We start from the raw sequence: 22988 nt of genomic DNA, 5'->3' as shown, positions 1-22988 counted from the left end.
AATTAATCCTTTAAATTTTAAATTATTATTATTAAGACATGGCTGGTCAAATGAGCTTGTAACTCATAAGTGCATTAAAGTTGTATAAGGAGCGATTGCCAGCAGAAGACAAATCACTAGCTATGCTGCAGAAGAGACGAACAGATAAATAAATAAATAAATAAATAAATAAATAAATAAATAAATAAATAAATAAATAAATAAATAAATAAATAAATAAATAAACAAATAAATAAGTACTGGCGTTTTTAGTGAGGATGATAGTTTAGATATTGGCTCATTCCACAATTTGGTATCTTTTATTGAAATGGAGTGATTAACTTGTCTGGTATAATAATGATGGCTAAATCATTTTCTCTTTCATTTTTTGTTACCAAAACAATTCCGCATTGTCACAAATATGTCATTTCAATAATATCCCGAAACTTTAGAACACAGATGTCAAACTCAAGGCCCAGGGGCCAGATACGGCCCGCCACATCATTTTAGGTGGCCCCTCGAAGACAAATTGTGCATCAAATTTGTGTGTCATTACCAGAATTACAAATTGTCTTCACTCTTAATAATATATAATTTTTTAAATATTTGACCAGTTTTTACTCGTCTGATTTGAAAACGGGTTATTTGTCAGTTTTGTAGCTTTTATTGTATATAATATGAGGTGCTCATATATTTATTTGGGCTGACAGTCATAATGGCCGTCCGAAAGAAGCTATGACTACAATGCGGCCCTCCAAAAAAATGAGTTTGACACCCCTGCTTTAAAAGTTATTGACGAATGGACTCGTGTGCTCATATTTGTTTTCAATCAAGCAGATAATTGCTTGAGCTAATTAAGTGTACATATCCTGGCACTCGTGGAAATATTTGGGTTCTGCACAGCAGCCGGCTTCCCAAAATGAGCACAAATGATCCCGCTTGCATTCAGGAGGTGAACTATCATCCAGCGATGTTCTTGGTGGGGATTAATTTGCTGAGTAGATGAGGGAAGGGCTGGAGCCACATGAATACACAAATGCATAGTCTTAGGACCTAATTAAAATGGCAGATTCCTCCAAATCTCTCCTATTTGTGTGTCTCCGGGGCTTGTCGCCAGGCTCGAATAATCCAGTGCGATTGTAAAAGAAAATGATTCATTTCGCACACACATACATACAATCTCCGACACAAATTACACAATTAAAATTCCACAGCTCGCCACCGATTATCACCGTCGTTTTTACGAGCGAGCGAGCGCGTCTGAAATGTTATGGCTACCGGGGCGAGGGCTCGGCCGAGCCGCCGCCTCGCTCGTCGAACACGCAGGAGCGTGACCTTCTGCGAGACATCAAGGCTCCTGGCCCTCTCCTCCTGGCCAGGCGCAAATAAAGGTCGGAGTGCAGGAATCTGGGATAGGAGTCTTTTTTCATCAGGCTGTAGACTTTCATTTGGGCCGCATCGAAACAGCTCCTTGTGGGATGTGCTATATTGGTCTGGATGGCCATCTTGGTGCCGTAGTCAATATTGACCTGAGAAACATAAAATCACACGTGGAACTGCAACTGCTTCAAGTGCATTTCCTCACATATCACGTGATAAAAAAAAATATATATACACTTGGCCTTTCAACTTAGTCAACTAACAACTCTACTAATATTGACATATTCATATACATACGTATATATTCCTATAAGATATACATGTATATATACATATACTTGTTTACACATATACACACATGTACACACGTATACACACATAAACATACACGTATACACGTATACACATATACACACGTATACACACACATACACGTATACACATATATACATGTATATATACACTTATACACATACTACATAGAATATACTACATATATACATATTTACAAATACATATATACAGATACATACACGTATACACATACGTATATACATGTATACTCATATATACACTTATACACATACTACATAGAATATACATATATACACATACACAGATACATAAACATACATACCACACATTTACATACCACATACATACACACGTACATATATACACACAAACACATCTATACGACTACACGTTACATATATGTTTTAATGTTTACGATTGTTAAAAAAAAATCTCTAAAAAGGGTATTTTGTAATGAGAAATATTACTATAGCAACCTTGTCGAGTATTGCAGTCGCATTCAACTCTGGTCGAAACCGTTCAAGCGGGTGCAAGCAGAAGCGGCATCAATAAATATTTAGGCTAAGAATCATCTACACAAAGTGTGTGGGTGGCTTTTGCTCTCTTCACTTTTTGCACAGACAGAGTCACAGGCACAAAGCGCCCGCCTGCACTTTACGCTCAGATGCGGTCAAATCATCATCCAGGCCGCAAAATGGAAATCGTATAAAGCGCGGCTCTCGGCGCCGGCTTCTTTGCACTCGTTGTGCTATGTTGAGATGCGTAACCAACCTGCGCTTCCGCCACAAAGGTCCACTTGCTCTTGACCCCATAATGATTCAGAATTCATCCGGCATACTTCAGCACATCATGAATATTCTCAACCTCCAGCAGCACTCACTCGGTGACAGGCCAAAGAAAAACATATTTGTTTCTATGGGTAAATGAACATAAAATACCTCTTTGGGCGCATCCGACTCGATAAAAACAGCATAAATATTCTTGGCCTTGGACAGAAGCTTCTTCTCAGAGTCATAAGTCTTGAATTCTTCACACGCCTGCCAGAACTCTAAATTTTCCTCGCTGAACTCTGTGCGGAGGAACTGAAAGAAGGTTTCCACGCCATCTGAGGTGGAGAAACAAACAACAGTTGGAGATAGGTGGAAGCGTGTGAGAATGGGGAAGAAGAAACATTCCACAACTTCTTCATTTAAAGGTCGCTAATATGTACTCACTAATATCTTATGCATTCATGACTTTTATTTTGATTGTAATTGGTCCCTTATTGTAAGATTTCCTTTGTATCATCTCACGAGTAGAACTCTGACCTGCGTTCTCCATCAGCTCTTCAAACGAGTTACTCCATCGCAGCGCCGTCTCTGCCGCGATGCTGAGAAAAAATGAGATGGGCGTTTTAGCAAAGTTTTGGCGCCTTGCGTGATTTTGCAGCGAGGTCAAACGGGAATAATGCTTTTTTAAATATTGGCCTCACTTGCTGGACGTCGCCTTTCTCTGGCAATTGACATTTTCTTGAGAGCCAAATCTGGTGAGACTTTTCTTCTCCTTGCCTTGCTGTCTGTGTACAAAAAAACAGAAAAAAAAACCCCAACTTGACTGCACAATTCATTGGATTATTTTTTTTTTTTAAAAAAAGAATAGTTTAAAAATCATCCACCAACCTGCTGCTATCAGCCTTCATTGTTGATTCTCGCCCGTGTTGTGGCCCTTTAAAATACGCTTCCTCCTTCTGGGCCATCAAGTTAAATTGAGGAAATAAGAAAACAAGCGTTTCCATGCTGTTCTATCTTCATCTGCCACAAATAGCTCTGAGACAATTGTCGAACCCATCGCCGTCGCTCTGCAAACCACGTTTGCATTTCATTTCTCGGCCCGAGACTTCCTGTCAACACTTACATGGCTCTCGTCTTGTTAGAGACCCGCTCCCCCCCACTTGTGTTTGACGTCCTGTTGAGAGTTTGTATGCGAGGCAATTTCAAAAAATGTCCGGTGTTTTCTTTCATGTGTTTCAGTACATTTTGCCCATTTATTGTATATTGTAGTACTTGAACAACCAGAATTGGTTGCAGAGCTAGAAATAGCTACCGTATTATCCGGACGATAAGGCGCACCTAAAAACCCAACATTTTCTCAAAAGTGTGCCTTATAGTCCAGTGCGCCTTATATATGGACCAAATTCCTAAATTTAAACTGGCCCGAAGTATTGTGTCATGAAATCAATCATAAGTGGCCCGCTGAAGACTATGAATCATGAATCAAAAACACTATGGATCATTATTTTGTGATTATAAAGTAATCTGTTGCGTGTGAAGTTGAAATAAAAAAGATAATATGAAGAATGATTTGGATTAAAAATCTGACATGATGCATTAATGGTGCGCCTTATAGTCCGATGCGCCTTATATAAGGACAAAATTTTAAAATGGGCCATTCATTGAAGGTGCGCCTTATAGTCTGGAAATTACGGTAGTTTGATTTGTCGTCAAATAAAGTCATGTTCAATTGGATCAAAATAACCCAAATTGACACTCAGTGGTCAAAATATTTGTAAAATCTGAATTTGATTGACATGAATGCGTTATTTCCACCTCGAAAAGGTCAAAGACACGTTTTCCCTTTCTCTTTTGTTTGATGGGAGAACACCAGGTATCATTACCGAAGCCTTCTTTCTTTTTATCTGCACACACCTGGAGCAGGAAATGAGGCGCGAATGTCGTCTTGACAATAGATTGATTTCAAATTCCCGAAATTGCAGGGTAGAGCCAAGCAAATTTCCATTTACGGCGTCAGAAGTATAAAGCCCCGGAGCGCAAACATTTGTACGGGCGCCGCAAAAAGACACCTGTGTGACTTGAGGCCTAATCAAAATCTCTCTCAAAGTGACATTAAAAGCAACACATTGATTACAGCAGACACACGCGCTGCGCTGTAAATGTATGCGGCTTCGGCCCAATGATCCACTAAAGTGAAAGTGCGCTCTCCTTTCCCTTCAGGTAAACAACAGACAGCTGAATCACTAAAAGCAAATTGAATCGCAGTCATTTGCTTTAGCTGTATGTATTTGCCTGCTGTCAACATGGCAGATGAGAAAAGCAACAGAATCAATACGTGCAGCTTTGCCCCCAAGGTGCGAGCGAGTGCCCACCAGCTGGGTGCAAAGATTACGGATGTTTCCCCTTTTATCATTCTGCAAAAAAAAATAAAAAAATATTCCCAATTGCACTTTTAATTCAGTCACTATTTCACTGACGCTGTTGTTTTTGCACTTGCTCACCCATAAAACGAAACCCAGCAAAGGGCAAACAAAGGCAAGTCGATGAGTGAGCATGAAGCAGAAAGGGGAAGTGATGGAAGTGAAACCCAAGCAGGAAGGGAGGGGCGGGGGCTTCCTGTCTGGGGTGTCCAGACTTAACTCTTGGCAAAACGTTTTGTCACCCGCAGACGACATAACGACAATAAACCCACAAACTCACGGAAAGAATGAGGCGGAAATTTTTATATTCACTTTGTGTTCAGACTAGTAGCTAGCTAGCCAATTATATATATATATATATATATATATATATATATATATATATATATATATATATATATATATATATATATATATATATATATATATATATATTAATATATCTTTTTTTTTTCCTGGTAATTGACTTATCCCTGCTTTCTCCACATTATTGTATGGATCAATTGGCCTCCAGTTCGTGGACGCTACAGAGAACATTCCGAGATTTAGCCCCTAAGAAAGCTAAAGCGAAAAGTAGCGCCCGTTTGAGTTGCTGTGTGCACACATAGCAAATAAGGAAGACAAAAAGTGGCAAGAAAATGCACTTTATCACATTAAAGTTTGCCTCGAGTCCCGACATATCTTTTTAGGCTCATTACCTCCAGCGAGGAGACAAAACATGCACTTGGTCCACCTAAGTGCATGATGAAAATGTGAAATTGTAATTTAGCCTTGAAGAATTGTATTATTTTAGCTTTGATGACAAGACTGTAAATAGGATGGATCTTTTGTTTGCGTCTACTTGCTCCTTGAGTCACGGCTTTTTCGGCTTTTCTGCCGACTGCTGCAAAATGCTAACGGATTCTTGATTACCATAGCCGTTGCAGGAAAGGTAATTTTTCACATTTTATTTGCGTTTGCTGCCGGAATAATATTTCAAATCAAAACAAAGCACCCTATCTGCTATTGTTATCGCATTCGGCCGTGCTAGCGAAGCTTCTTCCAAACAAGTTTAATCTCAAAGCTTTCAGACGTTGGTATCTCAGCCGCAGCATTGAGCCACGGTGATGTGAACGCCAGTGATGTCCTAGTTAAGAGGCCTGGGCAGATTTCTTTATCATGGCTCTTTGAGACACTCCGGTAATCAGGTCCACATGCCGATAGTGATGGATTCCATTGGGCAAGCTACACATGACCCGACAACGCAAACACCCACACAAAAGCAAATAATTATGCTCGAGCCGTTTTTTTGATCAATACACGTTTCATATTAGCAAGTGTGAACCTCGTGAAAAAAAAAGTTTTAGTTGTACACTTTTAGTTTGCGTGTCAGCCAAGCAAAAGCAGCTCATTTAGAAACAAAACAGCTAAAAATAAAAAGTTGCGTGCAGCGGCTTGCACGTTTCCTGTCGAATTTAAGCTCAGCTAACCCGCCTGATCAAGCAGATTTTTTTTTCACTGGTATTTGCTACCTGCTTCATAGTGCTGCCACCTAGTGGAATGTATCTGTAGTCTGTGACTTCTTTTATTCAACGACCAATAATTAGATCATTATCAATCTATATTTTATACTAGCGAATGTGTTTTCCAACCATGGGGGAAATATTTTGCTTGGTGTTTGTGAAAGCAGCTTAGTGAATTGGTTGCTTTCTCAAATCACTGCTGTTTTCTCAACTGTTTGTGCTTCAGCTGCACACGACACAAATGGTGATGTCTGCATAGTGAAGCATGCAAATCCTCTAACAAATTCTGATCCAACTAAACACTTGGATGCCCCCCCCCTTTCCCAGACTACTGTGTTCGATTTATATTTTTCATTCGAGCATCTCGTGTTGTTGCGCAATTTCTCTTCAAAAGAGCCTATTTCCATTTTCTCAGGTTCCTTTGGTGAATAAAGATGAGCAAGGAACATCTCAGCAGCATTAATATGCAACTGTGGATGGACGGCTACAATGGATAAAAAACATCTTTGCTTTTAATTTTTTTTTTTTTTTAGATTGAATTTGCAGTAGCTGCCAGCTAGCATTTTTACACTCGCTCATGGTTCTACTTGATGACTTGGTTTCTAAAATATATGCTCATTACCTGCACATCCATTTATAAATAATTTACAAGGAGGCGGGGGAGGACCTTGTTCTCCACAGTCGCTGTGATGAACCTCGTTATCTGCTTTCTACTGATGACAATTTCCTATATGTGTTATATTCTCTGAGTTAATTGAGCTTAGGACTGACTCAACTTTTTTTTTGTCCTCCCCAACTATTCTGAAATCTTTTGTTTAAAGAATCAGCCCAGAGTTGGGCTTGACTCTCAAGCTTGTTAGATGTGCTTTCCAAAACCTTGCAGCACTTGCATTTCATCCAATCTCATACCAGAGCAGGCAAGTCGTGAAATCAGATACTCAAACCTCCCGAATGGAGGCCGAGACACACAGTCATGCGCGGCTGCCAGAATAATAATGCAGACAAGACAATTTTAATCAAAGAGCTGATGAGGCCGGATGAGAAAACATCAAAATTCTGCGTTGTAATTTTGATATAGTTTGTTTTCTCCGTAACAAACACGAGAAAATGCCTGCTAAACTCTGGCATGGATCAAAATGAAAAACACAAACAATGGAAAGTTTCTTGTGGATAAATAAAAACAAGTGTGCTGGTCAGTGTTAGTTGGGCTATGTAAAAGAAACCAAAGTAAATCATTTCCTTCCAGCGCCCTAACCGAGTAATTCTATTTTAATTAGAAAAATTACGTCGGTGAGCTTGGGAACTAATTGATTGTGTTCCACTATTAGCCTTGATGACCTCATATCAATCTACATCCTCTCGAATTTATCGAATTAGCGTCTGTTTATTTTGCACAAAGCGTGTATTCCGTTGTGTGATTGACAACAATTCCTCCAGGTTAATTATACCCCTTTTTTTTTTACCACCCAGTAAAAGACAAACGGAAACACGGACAAGGCACAATTACACGTTTGAGCCGTAAAAATAAATCGGCTTCAAGCCTTTGTTGGCTGGAATCCCACCCAGCGGGTGGTCGCAGGACTTTTCCACACTGTGATGATGCGCTCTGAAGTGGCCATGCCAGCGTAAAGCCTTTTCCCACACGCTGGTTGTCATGTGGTGCTAATGTGATTTACATGAAGGTACATCGGACATGGGCTAATTTGTTGCTACCCATTTTTTTTTTTTTTTTTTGAAAAGGTCCCTTACATCACTGGAGAAAGTCCAATTGTGTGTTTTTCTATTTCTAATTACTCGGGGTTCATGCATCTGCTCCCTGACCTTCTGCTCGTCGGCTGTAATAACAGGAGGACCTGAATCTTGCACAACTCATCACCTGGAGGATTCCATTCCTGTTTCTCTGCACTGCACGTACATTCTCTAACAGCTCAGTAGTTCTCCCGCTTGGTCAAGTCTAATTAGAGGGAATTATTTGGCTGACGGTGATATGAGACACATTGTACCGCCATCTGACAATTTCTTAATATCGGCAAGCAGATGACACATGAGGGATAAATATTCAATATCAAGGTTTTTGATTTTCATTTTTGACAAATTTTCCACATTTATTCAGCCAGGACTGAAAAACGAGATCAGAAAGCGCGGCATTGAAGATGTTGTTGTATTTTCATTGCGGTACAGAAAAATGGATGGATGGATGGAGACTGGGATGACGTTTTCTCATTTATAATGGAAGCGCTTTGAATGTTAAAGGAGATCTCTCGTATTTCATAAGTGAACGTTGACAAAATGTACTATACAGTTGCCCCGTTATTCCTTCTTCTAAGAGAATACACTCGCTCCAGTTAGCGTAATACATTGGAGTCTCATTAAAGGCTTTTTAATGAATGTGGCACTGAGTTAATGAGATCAAGAATTGCCCTGTAATGATTTTCAACATCATTAGAATAACCTGCCATCAAAGCGTAGGCTGATCTTTGTTGATTACGAGAAACGCGGACAAAGCAGTTTTAAAAAACATTTCGACGAAACACGGCTTGTTTACAGTTTGTTTTGATTCTACAGCTCATACAACACAAATTGTGTTGACTCCGTGGAAATAACATCCAAATGAGTAATGAGTGTGTGTGTTTCTGTGCTGCCTTTTTCATTGGTATGCTCACAGTCAAACTTCAAATGAGTTGACAAAAGGTAAAGAAGAAGCACTTGAACAATTTGAAAAGTTTTCCTTCTCAAGTCCAGTCAACACTCTGCAAAAGTATGTTTTGATTTTCAAGCTATTAAAGCACAATATGATAAAATCTTAACATACTCTTGCTTGGAGGCCCCTGGAGCAAGCCAAACAAAGATGCGCTCACGCTGTCGTGGTAATGGCTAGCAACCACGATAAATATTGATGTGTACACAGGCAATACAGTCTCGCATTTAATCTTACGAAACGCTCCGTTTACAAAAAAGGTGTCGTATACATTCATTTGCAATGCTAACATGAATATCCAGTATGATTACAGATATGGCAAATGCAAATCTATATGCTTGGCTCTCTCCCTTCTCCTTACATTTTCAATGATGGTAGAGATTGGTCCAAATGTGCTTTTAGGAACATAAATACAGACAGAAATCTTTTTTCTTTGCCTCACCAAAATAACCTTTCACAGCCAGCAGCAAAAAGGTGCTGACTTGCAACAATAATAAAAAAAAATCAATGTCATATCTTCTCAATCATATGATGGTTTTACAGTAGTACATGATAAATATGGGCTGCAAAATACAAAAATCAGCCATTTTGTGGCCCCCGGTTTGATACCAAAAAACAACTACAACGCCTGAGGAAAGACAACCAATCAGAGACGGGTGTGACTTACAAGGTCATAAGAAAATACAACTTTGAAAATCAATAACATTTATGGTGTCTTAATAACACTCCATTATGTTGAAGGTGGGAGCCCGCGAGGGCAAGGCCAATGATTGATGGCTCATGAAGCAAAGTTAAAGCTTCATAAATTAAAATCTGAAATTTTATGAAACCAAACGGATGTAAAAACTCCCAGAGGTTTTACGTAGGTTTTGGTATTCACAAAAAAAAAAAACATGACACATGGACATATCAACATACTAAATTAACAAAGTCCTCCCCTAAAAATATGCAAAGTTTAAAACAATAAACTCAGACATTACATTAAAACCTACAGGAAACATAAAATAACTTGTTTGATTTTCAACAAGCCCTTTTGACTGAGGTACTCATATAATTTTTTTTTCCATTTGTGTTTTTACATCTGTGACAGACATAAAGAAAGAAAATCCGGCATTTTTTTTAGTTTTGGTCCACCACGTTACAGCTCCTGCGCCACAACTTAGACCTACTTTATCTGGTCTAAAGTAAAGTCTACTTTGTGACACCAAACTGTCAAGTGCGCCAGGCGTATTTAATCGAAAACGCCCTTGATTCGCCCGAATGACCAGCAGGGCTCCTAACGCTCTGCGAAATCCGCCAAAAACTAGCGTTTCCTTGGCACATTAAGTTTTTGTGAAAATAGGGACTAATATAATCAAAACAAACCACAAACATAGATGATGAAAGACGACAGCTCATGCGTCCACAGTATAGCGTTAGGCCATTCCCTGACTTTTACTCAACTTTAATCACCACAGGAGAGATGATCTCCTTATTTTCATATGCTACACACTCACAGATGCAATTTAGATTCCCACTAGATTCTACAGACTGCAAAATCGGATTGGGTGGGCCTGTTACCTTAGGCGAGGGCACCTTGACAGAGACACTCGTAATTTTCATATTTTTACTCTGAGCTTGAAAATCTTCAAGCATCCCTAGCCCTTAATAAGGGAGCACAAGCAATTTGAGGCTGTGCGGACTTTTTCCTTTCCTTCAAACCAGTCATCTGTTCACATCTGGCAGAGAAAAAGAACAAACATGTCAAGATTTTTCAGCACAGTATTACCAAAAAAAAAAAAAAAAAAAAAAAAGACATAGAAAGCATCTGAGCCCAAAAATGTCCTTCCACCCAGATGGTAGTTTGGGGGACTTGTTTGTGCAGCATTAACATGCATTTTGAATTTTTTATTGTGTGTGGGTTAAAAGAGTGAAACTGCAAATCTCTGGATGGTTTACCAACTTGAATTGAACCTAAAAGGGTGAACCACGTCAGCATATTCTTCTGAATTAATGACTTAAGCATCACCAGCCAGGCCAGCTTTTCATTTTTCATTTGCTTCCTTTGTCCGTATGGAGAGGGAGAACTTGAGTGGTGTCATGATTAGCTCTCTATGAGAAAATGTCACAAAAATGAAAAAAGCAAGAAATAGATAATTCATTCATTCTCTTTTAAAAAAAAAAAATCAATTTAATACCTCCAAATATTCAGGGGGATTAGCGCTGACTATGATAAAGGACACACTTGCTTTCACACATCTCTGCTATAATTAGCAGGCAAAAAAAAGCTCTCTAATATTCATTTGATTATTCCAGAGACTACTTTGTCACAAAATTGCTACTCCCCAAATAAAAGTGAAGAATTACGATGTAAGTCAGACGTCTACCAACTGAAGGTGCTTTGTGCTTTTTCAATTGTCACCATCACTATCCATCCATCCATCCATCCATTTTCTGAACTGCTTAGTCCCCACGGGTGTCGCGGGCGTGCTGGAGCCTATCCCAGCCGTCATCGGGCAGTAGGCGGGGGACACCCTGAACTGGTCGCCAGCCAATCGCAGGGCACACAGAGACAGACAACCAATCGCACTCACACTCACACCAAGGGACAATTTGGAGCGTCCAATCGGCCTACCAAGCATGTTTTTGGAATGTGGGAGGAAACCGGAGTGCCCGGAGAAAACCCACGCGGGCCCGGGGAGAACATGCAAACCCCACACAGGGAGGGCCGGAGGTGGAATCGAACCCGCACCCTCCTAACTGTGAGGCGGACGTGCTACCCAGTGCGTCACCGAGCCGCCTCTCCATCACTAACTAGTAAAAATGAGCTGTACACTTCAATTAACGACATCTTTCTGCAACTATATAAAACAAATTGTCACCAAGGCGTCTGGTAAAAATCAGACCCAGTTCGTTTGATGCTTTTCCCCTCCAAGGGGAAGAGTCGAATGAAAAGTTTTCGCCATGTTTGCTATCGGGCCAAGTGGTTGCCGGAGTCTTTTTGATCTTGGAAGGGGAGTGCGTCCTAGAAAGGATTTCCACCGGGATTGTGGTGAGCGCCTCACGCTGGAACACAATATCGCAAGTAGATAACATTGGGCGGACGCTTGGGTGCCTGGAGGTGAGATGGCGGTGATTCAAAGAACTGTCACGGGAAAAAATGTGGGCCAGGACAATAATGACGGTTCCAGCCGCTCACGTCCATCATGGAAGCCTCGTCCCATCAGTTAATACAATCCAATTTCTTTTTACGCTGGCTCACTGTCACACTTGGTGCTGCCATCTTCTTGGCACCAAGTGATGAAGTTAAATGATGCAACTGCTCCTTGTTATGCGAAAAGCCGTGAAACTGAAATAAACATTCAGACTTTCGCAAGCTTGGGTGGGTTAGGGTCGCGAGAATTTCAACAACCCGCCCGTCCGCCGAGGCAGTACAAACTTGTGACCAGGAAAAAAAACGGTTCGTTGCTACTTATGATGTTTATATAGAAACTGGAAAGTGAGCACATCAATTAAAACAAAAGATGAAAAACATCAGAGCTCACCGTTCTTCGGGTGAAACACCAAAGAAAGTTTTTGAATCGCAAAGACGATGCAACAAAAAATACATCAGGTCTCCCAAAAGAGTGCAAAAATGGATTTGGTGAACCTACCTTGAACTTTTCCGTCATAATTGGCAAAAGAAAGCTTTCTTGTCACGATATATTATAGACTGGTGTTTTTCTTTTTAAATATATTTGCTTTCCTTCCAAAGTGTGGCCAACAATTGTTTCAAAAGCTTGCACACCATTTTGAGAATCGGATAGCAACAAAAAATGGGGGAAGTTTCAGATCACCTAAAAGTCACCTCAAAGTTGACTTAGTGAGCGAGATCAACAACAGATGGTGATGTGAAAGAGCCTTTCGATCGGGAGTAGAGCAGTCAGACATTATGCAAAAATTCTAGGACAGCAGTCAGGCTGAAGTTCACCTCATAAAGTTTCTTTGTTGATTCCAAAATTTCAGCTGTTGGCGGAATGGGAACGCAACCCGGACGGCTGATCGTAACACAAGGATGCTAACTAAGACACGCACGCAGTTTTCATTATTTTTTCATCTACCAATGTGGACAAAAAAATTCCACTTTGAAGGATGAAAAAGTTTTATTCTTTTGTCGCCTTGGATTTTCTCTAGCACAAAAGCGCTCGAGCGAAACAGCCGACGTCTCGTAAGTGAAGATTTCTGGGTCAAGTATTTCCATACAACAATGATAGTCAGATTTTTTTTTTTTTTTTCATCAATACAAACTGTCTCATCATTTATTTTTTCAAATTCTACATTTACGTCACTCTTCGCAAAGAATACGCTCGGGCAAATATGAATCTTAGAATACTAAACTTTTGTCAATCCCTTAATTGCAAAAGTAAAGAACGACAACCAAGATCTCTTTGCTTGTAAGCTTGATTTAAATTTGCTACACAACAACTCAGCTGGATAAAAAACATGTGCAGGTCTCTCTAGACTGCCTCTGTACACCGTGCCGCAACCCCAGGAAGCCAAAAAAAGCTCCTCTTCTCTTTATTTGCCTTTGCCTTTTATCTGTGCTCATTAAAAAAAAAAATCCTTTTAAAAAAGAAAACCCAAAAGACAACTCCATTCCTCAATACACAGCCTCCCTTGTCTTAGAAACAAGAGTGGGGGGGGAGTTTTATTGGAGTTTAGGGTTCTTTTTTTTTATTGGATTACATTTCTTCTTGCCCCGATATGAATCCCTGGCTTCAAAAACATGTCACCTTGTTCTTAAGGTGAGAGGAATTTAATAACCTCTAATGGACCTCCAATGACCCAATTAGGACCTGGAACAAGATGGAGAGGTGAGAGTGGAGGCACAAATAGCTCTCAGGCCTCTTTTCGGAATTAAAATGTACATCAGGCGGGCGCAAATTGTATGCCCCTCCCCATTCTGCTCGAAAATGACTTTATAGTTCAAGATATGACCATGCCGTGCGCTCAGCCATCAATAACATAAAAGCATAGATTATAAATCCATTAAAAGCGCCGCTAGTGCTACACGACCGCCATTATCGGATCAGGCGTCGCCGCTTTGCCCGTTGTGAACGATGGCAGCTCCGGGTAAGTTCAAAAGTACAAGTTATCATCTTGTTAAATGGCCGGCCCGTGGCGGCACATCATCGTCTCGAGCGGACTGGACTGCTGTCAAATGTAAACATGTGGACGAGTCTCGCGCAAACCTCAGGACAAAACACTGAGTGATTTCATGACACAATTACAACAGCAAGGCCCAAAATGTAATTAAGGCTGTCAATTATTTTTTTTACCTGGTGATTAAATCGCAGTTAAATGTTTTGTTGATTTAAGCGGCAACTCAATTTGCATTATCACCAGCGCTTGTCGGGCTCGATCACACTGGTTATTCTGGCTTTGGTTAAGACAAGGCTTGGTAAAAAGAAACCCGGCCCAGATTGCTTTTGTTTTGTTTGTAGCTGGGACCGACAAAAAGTGTCCCACTGGGATCTTCAATTCAAATGAGAATGAAGTCTACACGGTCATTACAGCAGCGCCGCTGATTGGATATCGTGCATAGCAAATAATGTTAGTTTTTTTTTAGGGCCCGTGCAGGGAACACTAATAATAATAAAAACAAAATACTATAATAATGAGAATTTCTACAAAAACAATCGCCAAAAAAACAATAAATACACATCATAGCTCCTTCTCTTTATACTTTAATTGATACTGAAACAGATGCTGTAAGTGTTACAGAATAACGGATGGATGTTTTGTTCCCGGCTATTTCCGATTTTTCCAAACCGCATCGTCATTATTTACGGTTACAAGTTGCCAGCCCTGGGAAGTCACATATGGCCTGGAGTGTAAACTCCTGACTATCTGTCAAAGTAATGCGGCCGGCCTGTCTTGCTTGAGCCGAACCATTCCCCGTAGCATAGCATAGCATAGCATAGCATAGCATAGCATAGCATAGCATAGCATAGCATAGCATAGCATAGCATAGCATAGCAACGTGCCTCCACATACGTGACTCTTAACCCGTTCATTGTATGCGAATCATTCAGTTCATCTGTTTTCCCTTCAGTGTAAAACTTTACAAAAGTCATGTCGACTGCTTCAAACAAGACTTTGCTTGACAAGAATTCCCTCTCAATATCCATTTATAATCCAGTCGCACGATTCCAACTCGGCTATTCTATTTCACGACGGTCTTCCTCCCGACTACGAACTTTCTTCAAAAGGATCAAATGTTAAAATCAGATGCGTGAAACACGGCGAGCGTGTTTTCTTCCGTGAGTGAAAACAATGGTGGCAAATGTTTCTTGCTGGAAGGCAGCAGAGAAACGAGGGCTCAGATGTTCTCTCAATCGTGCGGGAAAGGGGATCATATGTCTGTGCCAAATCATCCGCTTGTTGGTTTGTGTAGCAGGTGGACTCGCGCAAACAATAAAGCCCGCCACAATCCAATATGATTTCCGCTATGTTGTGCAGAATAGATAAGCTATAATCAAATGGCATAGTGACAGGGAGATTATGCCTGGGGAAATGATAAACAGAAGGCTTGGCTCCCTCTCTTCTGATAGACCCTTTCCTCTGTGGGGTAAACACATTTGTGCTGTTTTGACTCAAAGGGCCTAATATTCACAAGCAGACAAATGCATCAAATATTTATTCTTACCCGGATGATGTCTCCTTTAAGCAAATGGCTCGTTTTCACAGTGCAGATGGCCACCTAAAGCTAAGTCCTGTTGACTCATAAAAACTAACAACTGTTAAGAGGACTTCAAATCCCTTCCTCATATAACCGCTTCGTTTCTATAAAAATCACAACATAAAACCAGCAAAAAAAGACAAAGTCTGTGTGCACGAGCGTGATTTTTATCGTCATCTGCCTCGGCGTAGCGTTGTATTTTTTTTTTGTAGTCGTAAGGTTGACATTTAGATGTACAACTGATGGTTGACCTCGGATTTTTTGATCAAATGAAAATGATGGCAACCGATATAGCTAATCTGTTGCGCCCGTCTTATTTTGTTGCATTCTTGACTGTGAAGTTAATAATAATCATAAAATAAAAAACTGAAATCGCTAAAGAATCAGCTCAATAAAGCGTATTGATAGTGGAACTGTAAATTCTTCTCAAATCACACCTGAACTCAAGCATGATTCATTTGAGCAAAAAAAAAAAAAAAATCACCATAATCGTTGAGGTCTGGATTGGGTTTCGCAACATTTCTACTCGTCTACCAAGTAACTACCACGAAAAAAAACGAGCGCCGTCAAAAAGATAAGACGATGGAAAATCAATCAACAACTAACTGAGATAAATGCGGGCTAGCACGTTTGTTTTTTGTTTTTTTTACTGGGTTATAAAGCACTTCATGTCTAGCCAAATTTCTCCCAAACAACGGTGAATAAAGCAGCCCGGGTCCGAATTTATTCTTGAGAATTTAACAAGGCGATTCTGCCTAACGTGCCATTAAAAAGATTTGCACGCTCTTCTTTTCAAGACGTCCATATTGTTGCTTTTAAGTGGAATTTGAAAAAAAGGCAACAATGCTTTGTCATGCTTAACGATGATATGCCGCTAATTTTACACGAGACACCCGATCCTCCCGCCATGTCCATTCCGGCGGCAGCCGGCCTATTAAATGAAGCCGAGAGAAATGATAGAATGCCAATCATCTTCCCTTATTTGCATCCTCCTCTCCATAAAGACACATTTCTCTTCTTTTATGACCATTAGCGCTGCTGTCGGCGCACTCGGAGATGAATTGGTGCAAAATCACCGTGGCAGCGGGACACGTTGACACTCAGACAGCACAAGCCGACCGAGATGGTTAAAAATATCCGCCGTACCCAAAATAAAAGAAGGTTCAAACGAGCTTTTCAGACGGAATGCAAATTGCAGCACAATCAATTTAGTTTGACGTTTGCAATTCACTCTTAATGACTGGCGCATTTATGACAGGAACAAGATGCTCTTGTGCAATCTTTTTAATTTGACAGCGTGGAATGAGCTAATTCCACAACGGTACACTCATTTCTTTCCAGATCCAAAAATACATTTTTCAGGAGACTTTCTTTAAGACTATAGCTTAAAAAAATCAAAAGGTGACCAGAGCAAGCCTAGCAATGCTGTGCAAGCAGCAGCAGATTGCCTTTTTACTCCATTGGGATGATGTAGAAGAAAATAGTCTATCTAAATGTGGTTTTGTGGCTACTGATCTATCTCTAATCCCAGACATCAGTCTGGATGTGACAGTATCTCCAGATGGCAGCCGACCCACCCGTACGGGGGCCAGCCCGCATGACCGTAGCTTTGTGTGAACTTCTCGCTGCAAGGAAGATGAGAGGACGCTCTCTGTCGGCGCTGACAGATTGCCGGAGCTTGTCCAAATAAAGAACAAATAAGCAATGAACCCGATCTGATGTTTGGGGAATGCTTAAGTCGGACGTGTAAAATGAAATATTACAAGGCTGGTAATAACCGCAGTCATTTTTCAGCTCATGAATTTGATGCATGGCCGATGAGGCGTTTCAAAGCGTTCCCGCCGCTGTCGTTATTACGCCCAATGTGGCGAAGCTTCACGTGCCAACGGCTTAGCGAGAATTCATTAATGTCACCGTTCGGAACTTTGAGGCCTTCACGTCATTTTAATGGCAAAATTTGTAAGACAAAAAAGTGGAATGAGGTGAAAACAGGATGGCGACGATCCTTCTCGTTTGGACGCAAATCAGTCAAGTTGAGCGAAATGTGGCAAAATGACTGAAATTCACTCTCAGGCGTGTTGAGAGAAAATCAGCCTCCTTCTCTTGGCTTTCATCTGCCAACGAGGGAAATGTGTTTTCTCACCACCCCCCCAGATTTATTTGCAAATGTCACACACGTCAAATTATCACTTTGCGCGTCTCACGAGGATGCTTCTCCCCTCGTGAATGGATTTTAAAACTACCTTTGAATTTCACCGTTTGAGGTCGCTGCATATGGTCAAGCGTAAACTCGATAATCTGGTTTTTTTTTTTTTTCACAAAGATCCACAGAAAACGCAGCATATATGCATCGGCAGGCTGAGTTGGTCTCATTAAAAATGTTTGCCTGGATGACAGCGCTCTGCCTTCAACCAACTGTGACCATGTCAGCTGTGCTGTAAATGGAAAGACATATGTGTGGGAGAAACGTATGCGTATTACTTCTTTCAATCAGGATCACTGACAAGAGAGAAAATCGGGAAATGCAAAATTCACATGAAACCGCGAGAGGCTCAACGGTGTCCTGGTTTTACGATTCTTTGAGTTTTGCATTGACCTAATTGTGGAAACATTTGCCAACTTTTCAATGTTTGGGATCAATTTTAATCAGGCGTACTTCCATGACAGCACCTTCGCCCCATGGCTCCAACATGATTTTTTTGATTTTTTTTTCAGGTCAATTATTTTTGTGGAAGTTGATGATGGCACTGAGATTCAGCCTTTGATATACATAAGGGGTTACGCTACCTGAATATTATCATCAAGCAAAATATGAGCATCTATTAGTCACTTTTTCGAAAAAATCAGACGATGAATGCGTCTTTTACTCTAAGGATGCAAATTTCAGGTATCCGTGATGAATGTCATTGTCAAGCTGATAAATTAGCACAACGACTTTTGGGACAGTTTTGCCCTTCAACTGTGTCATCTGTCATTCATGGCCTGATTTTGCTGTCACAACACGGGCATCAAAACCTGCCAATGTTGGCGTGGATACTCCATGTCGAACCTTTCTTTTTTTTTTTTCTCCATGTTCATCCATCAGTGCTCCTTCCTTCAGCATCTCTTAAACACAAACACACACAAACAAAAGGGTGAACCTTCACCTCATTTGACCCTGACAATCGGCAACCGTGTGAGCAGTTCCAGAAGAAAGCGCAGCCACCGTTACACAAGTGTCAGTTTGTGAGTGATTGCTGCATTCATTACTTTGCTGTCATAATTCAAAAGCCATTGCGTAACGACTGGGGGAAAGTAGGTCAAAGAAAGCAAACTTGAGCGCCACTGGACCCGATTTAACATATGAGAGCGTTTTAAGCTCAGTTTCTACTTCCCCCCGCCATGACGAATGGGAGCAGCCCTGAAACTAATACTCGGCGCGCTAACTAAATTAGCTCTATACACTGCACGTGGCCCCAGCAGCGCAAACGGCAAAGGTAGAATTCACCTCAGGGTCGAGAATGTTAACACACAATCCGGCAGCTTGGCATACCTGATGAGGACATGTTTTTATGTATGAGGCTTGCTGCTTCTGCTGCCATGAAATGAAGTAGCAGATGCTAGTAAAATTGCCGGGGTCTACGTGTTAATGTTTCCTGATTGACTTTGTGGTTTGCGTGAGTCAGAAAAAGAAAAACTTGTGGTGTCGTCGCAAGTAACGAAAAATATTTGGCAATTGAATTGGGTCGAGATGTTAAGTTCAGCCGATCTTTTCCGAAATGTTGTTCAATTCGCAATGGTCTGATCCAGTTTGCTACGTACCGAGAGAAAACGGCTCTTGCATTTTACATACGATCTGCGTATGTAAGGCCTTGAGCGAATAAATGGCAACTGTCCTTCTATTTGTTACTTCCTGCCGAGGCGGCCTTGAACCTATTTGTCTACCTCATTCGCATGTAATCAGGTTCGCCGTGTGTTGTTCAACAAAGTATACGGCAGAATTTAAATCGAAGTTCTCCTTGAGGGATTCTAATGAGTCGAGTAAAAAAATGCCATTAAAATGATCACGGTTGGTCTTAGACCTCCTGACACGCAAACACATTGGTGAGCCATAATTGGACACAAGTGGGATATAACCCCGCGGCTTGGACAATAACCATTCGGGTTCGAGCACAAAAAAGACTGGAGAGCATCTGCAGTGGGAGCTTAAACATTTCGGGATGCATTTCATAACCATTTGGCTGATTTCATTTGAACACCCAGGCTCGACTCTCATGTATAAGAAATATCTAATCATTTTTAATCTAAAATCATGCAAAGAGAATCGATTTTATCCACTCCTGCATTGGAGCCATAATGATTTTCTCATCTTACGCCTAGTGTGAAAGCAACGTGTTTCATTTCCCAAACTGCCCAAATTATTTATTTTGGAACTATTTCAGTAATCAGCCAACTCTGAAAGGCAAAATAATTACAATTGGAGCAAAGCCATACTCTTTATTTGAGCCATCCTGAATATTTGCCAATAGTTAGCCAAAATATGTCTTCACAGTCCAAAGAACACAAACACAACAGATTCCAATGGAAAAAGAATGTTAACTATTTGGATTGAACCTTGACCCCGGGGAGTTATTTTCTAATTGGCTCTCAAAGCATTTTCATTACCCGTTGCGAAAACATTGATTAATCCCAGTGTGCAGGCATAACAAGAAAACTCAGCCATTAATTAAACCTTTAGAAATGTGTCGCTTTAGAGAAGGTGCAAAATGACCCAGCGAGAGATTGTATTCACCACGTCGGCCACTTTTGAAGGCTTCACAAACGACGCCAGTTGGCCTCTGTTGCAACCTGCGTTCCTTTTTTTAATTTTTTCCTTTTGGATGAAAAATATTGTCACTCAATATCCTCCCCAATTACAGGATTCATCCATATCCTATCGTTGCACAATGTAAAGAACATTGAAGAAATTCGTACTTTGGCTGAGTGGAGCTAAAAGCTGCTTGTCTGCCTAAAATATATCAAATATTTCTTGTGACTTACAGTGACGTCAGCCCAAATAAAAGCCATGGTAAATACCGTATTTTCCGCACTATAAGGCACAGCTAAAAACCTCCAATTTTCTCCAAAACCGACAGTGCGCCTTATCATCAGGTGCGCCTTATATATGGACCAATATTAAGCCACTACAGCAGGCTTGTCCAAAGTCCGGCCCGCCGGCCAAATGTATATATCTTATATATGGACAAAGTTTTAAAATGGGCCATTCATTGAAGGTGCGCCTTATAATCCAGTGCGTCTTATATATGAACAAAGTTTTAAAATGGCCCAATCATTGAAGGTGCGCCTTATAATCCAGTGCGCTTTATAGTCCGGAAAATACGGTATTTGGCAACAACATACAGGAGCTAGCATGCTATCTTAAAAGCAACAGTGCGTGGCGGCATTTGCCGTCTGGTTTAATGGCAAGCGCTTGAACCTAATTCCTTGTGGCGTTATTATTGCATTCCTCCTCCATTGCTCCCTAATGGACAAATTGCACTTTGAATCCCGCCAAGTGTCAAATCAAAGACTCGATAAATAAATACAGGAAATTACTCGGCGCATGCAAGAGGACACAATGGCCGAGTTGGGTTGCTTCTTCAAACATTACAGGAAGCCATCGATCCGTCGGAAGATCTTTGTCGATGTTTTGCATGCAAATTTGTTCCTGTCAGGAGAAGCTGCAGACAAAAAGATCCTCTTTTTGTGAAATTCAGGCGGGAGAAAATAAAAAATATCAAATATTTATAAAATTGTTGACAGCCGAATTTAAATTTCACCCCAAACAAATGAGCTATACGGTTTAATGATACACAGCGTAGCAATAAATGGAAATTTGAAGGCGGTATTTACCTCGACCACAGTCTGAGCTGTTGTGTCTTTGTTTACCGAAGGAGCCGGTTGCATCATTTGATGCTTTCCTTTCTATTGTGCAGACAAGAAGCTTGCCAGAGTCCGTATGCTGCATGTCCAGGGGGGGTGCAATTGTTTGTAGACACAAAACATTTCTTTAATTGAGCTTAGCCAAGCACGGGGACGTACGCCTTGCATCTGCCTTCCTTCATTCATGTCATCCTCCCATTTGGATTGCACATTCGGAATGCAGATGAGTTTCACGCTGGCAACTTGATGTTTGGCTTTGTCCTAATGAGAAATCACTAAACGGTTCCGCCGGAATGGATCGGGAGCTTAAAGACTTGTCACAAGACTTTTCATTTTAGATCTGAAAATAAAACTCTCATTAGGTGTGAAGAGGATGTGAAGTATAGATTTTCTTCATGTCGTGTGTCTGTGTGTGTGTCACAATGAAGAGAAAAAAAATCCTCCTCGCCCTTCCGATGATTTCTTTCCATTACGGGTCTATTTTGTAGCACAGCAAATGAAGTGAGCCATGTACACTCACATATGTGCACTCTCAGATGTCCCCTTTCCGCAACCCCCACGGATTGAGATGAGAGGGATCGATGATAGTTAATCACCTCTCCTGAATGCACTTAGACTCTCTTCCACCTACACTTCTTTTTTTTTTGCGGCTGTAGAGCAAAAAAAAAAAAAAAAAAAGGGGGGGTGAAGAGAGATACTGAAAAATGTCTGCAGCTTTTTCACATGCTACAAAAGTACCTATACTTAATTTGTTATATGCACAAAATTATTATTATATGATCTGAAAGCTCTTTGGGTCCTGCACCCATTTGTAAACAAATCATGTCACGAAAAAATAAAGATATCCATACGCTAACATGAAAAGAAGATTTAAAAATGCAAAATATTAGCAATTACACATTCTATTAAGTGATGTATTTTTTTTAGATTCTCGTAGAATTTACATAGAACATCCAGTCATCTATTACAGGATTTATTTTCACACTATGCCCACATTGCTTGATTAAATCTTCAAAATCTTTCATCTCCCGTGCAAAATGAGGCGCAATTCTCTCAGGAGCACATTGCCTTATTTGTTGGGGTGTTTTTTTTTTTTTTCATTTCAAATTAAATTATGTTTGGAATGTGTTTTCCCCTCATCCTCAGGACATGTGCTTGGATTTGGCCTCTTCTGCCAGCAGGCTTAGAGGCTTTTGTTATAGTGAGACTATTGTTTTTTATTTTTTTTTTTGCTTTTCTAGTTGGAGTTGCAGGTGCTGCTCATTTTGACAACGTGGCAAATACGTGAACATTTTGACAACTGTATACAATCTATTTATTCAC

At 40.6% G+C, this 22988-nt stretch overlaps 1 protein-coding gene across 1 annotated transcript; it reads right to left on the bottom strand.

Annotated features, from left to right (window-relative positions):
• Positions 1-280: 280 nt before the first annotated feature.
• Positions 281-3586, bottom strand: rgs18 (regulator of G protein signaling 18). The gene is made up of 5 exons (XM_088397010.1): positions 3333-3586; positions 3146-3229; positions 2982-3043; positions 2613-2779; positions 281-1508 (listed from the first exon to the last, which is right to left on the bottom strand). The coding sequence occupies exons 1-5, from the start codon at positions 3446-3448 to the stop codon at positions 1254-1256; spliced, it is 684 nt and encodes a 227-aa protein (XP_088253136.1). The 5' UTR covers positions 3449-3586; the 3' UTR covers positions 281-1253.
• Between the last annotated feature and the right edge of the window lie 19402 nt (positions 3587-22988).

Source organism: Syngnathus floridae, chromosome 14 (genome assembly GCF_059516105.1).
Source record: "Syngnathus floridae isolate MCC-2025c chromosome 14, RoL_Sflo_1.0, whole genome shotgun sequence".
NCBI lineage: Eukaryota > Metazoa > Chordata > Actinopteri > Syngnathiformes > Syngnathidae > Syngnathus > Syngnathus floridae.
This window is presented reverse-complemented; position numbering and strand designations above follow the sequence as displayed.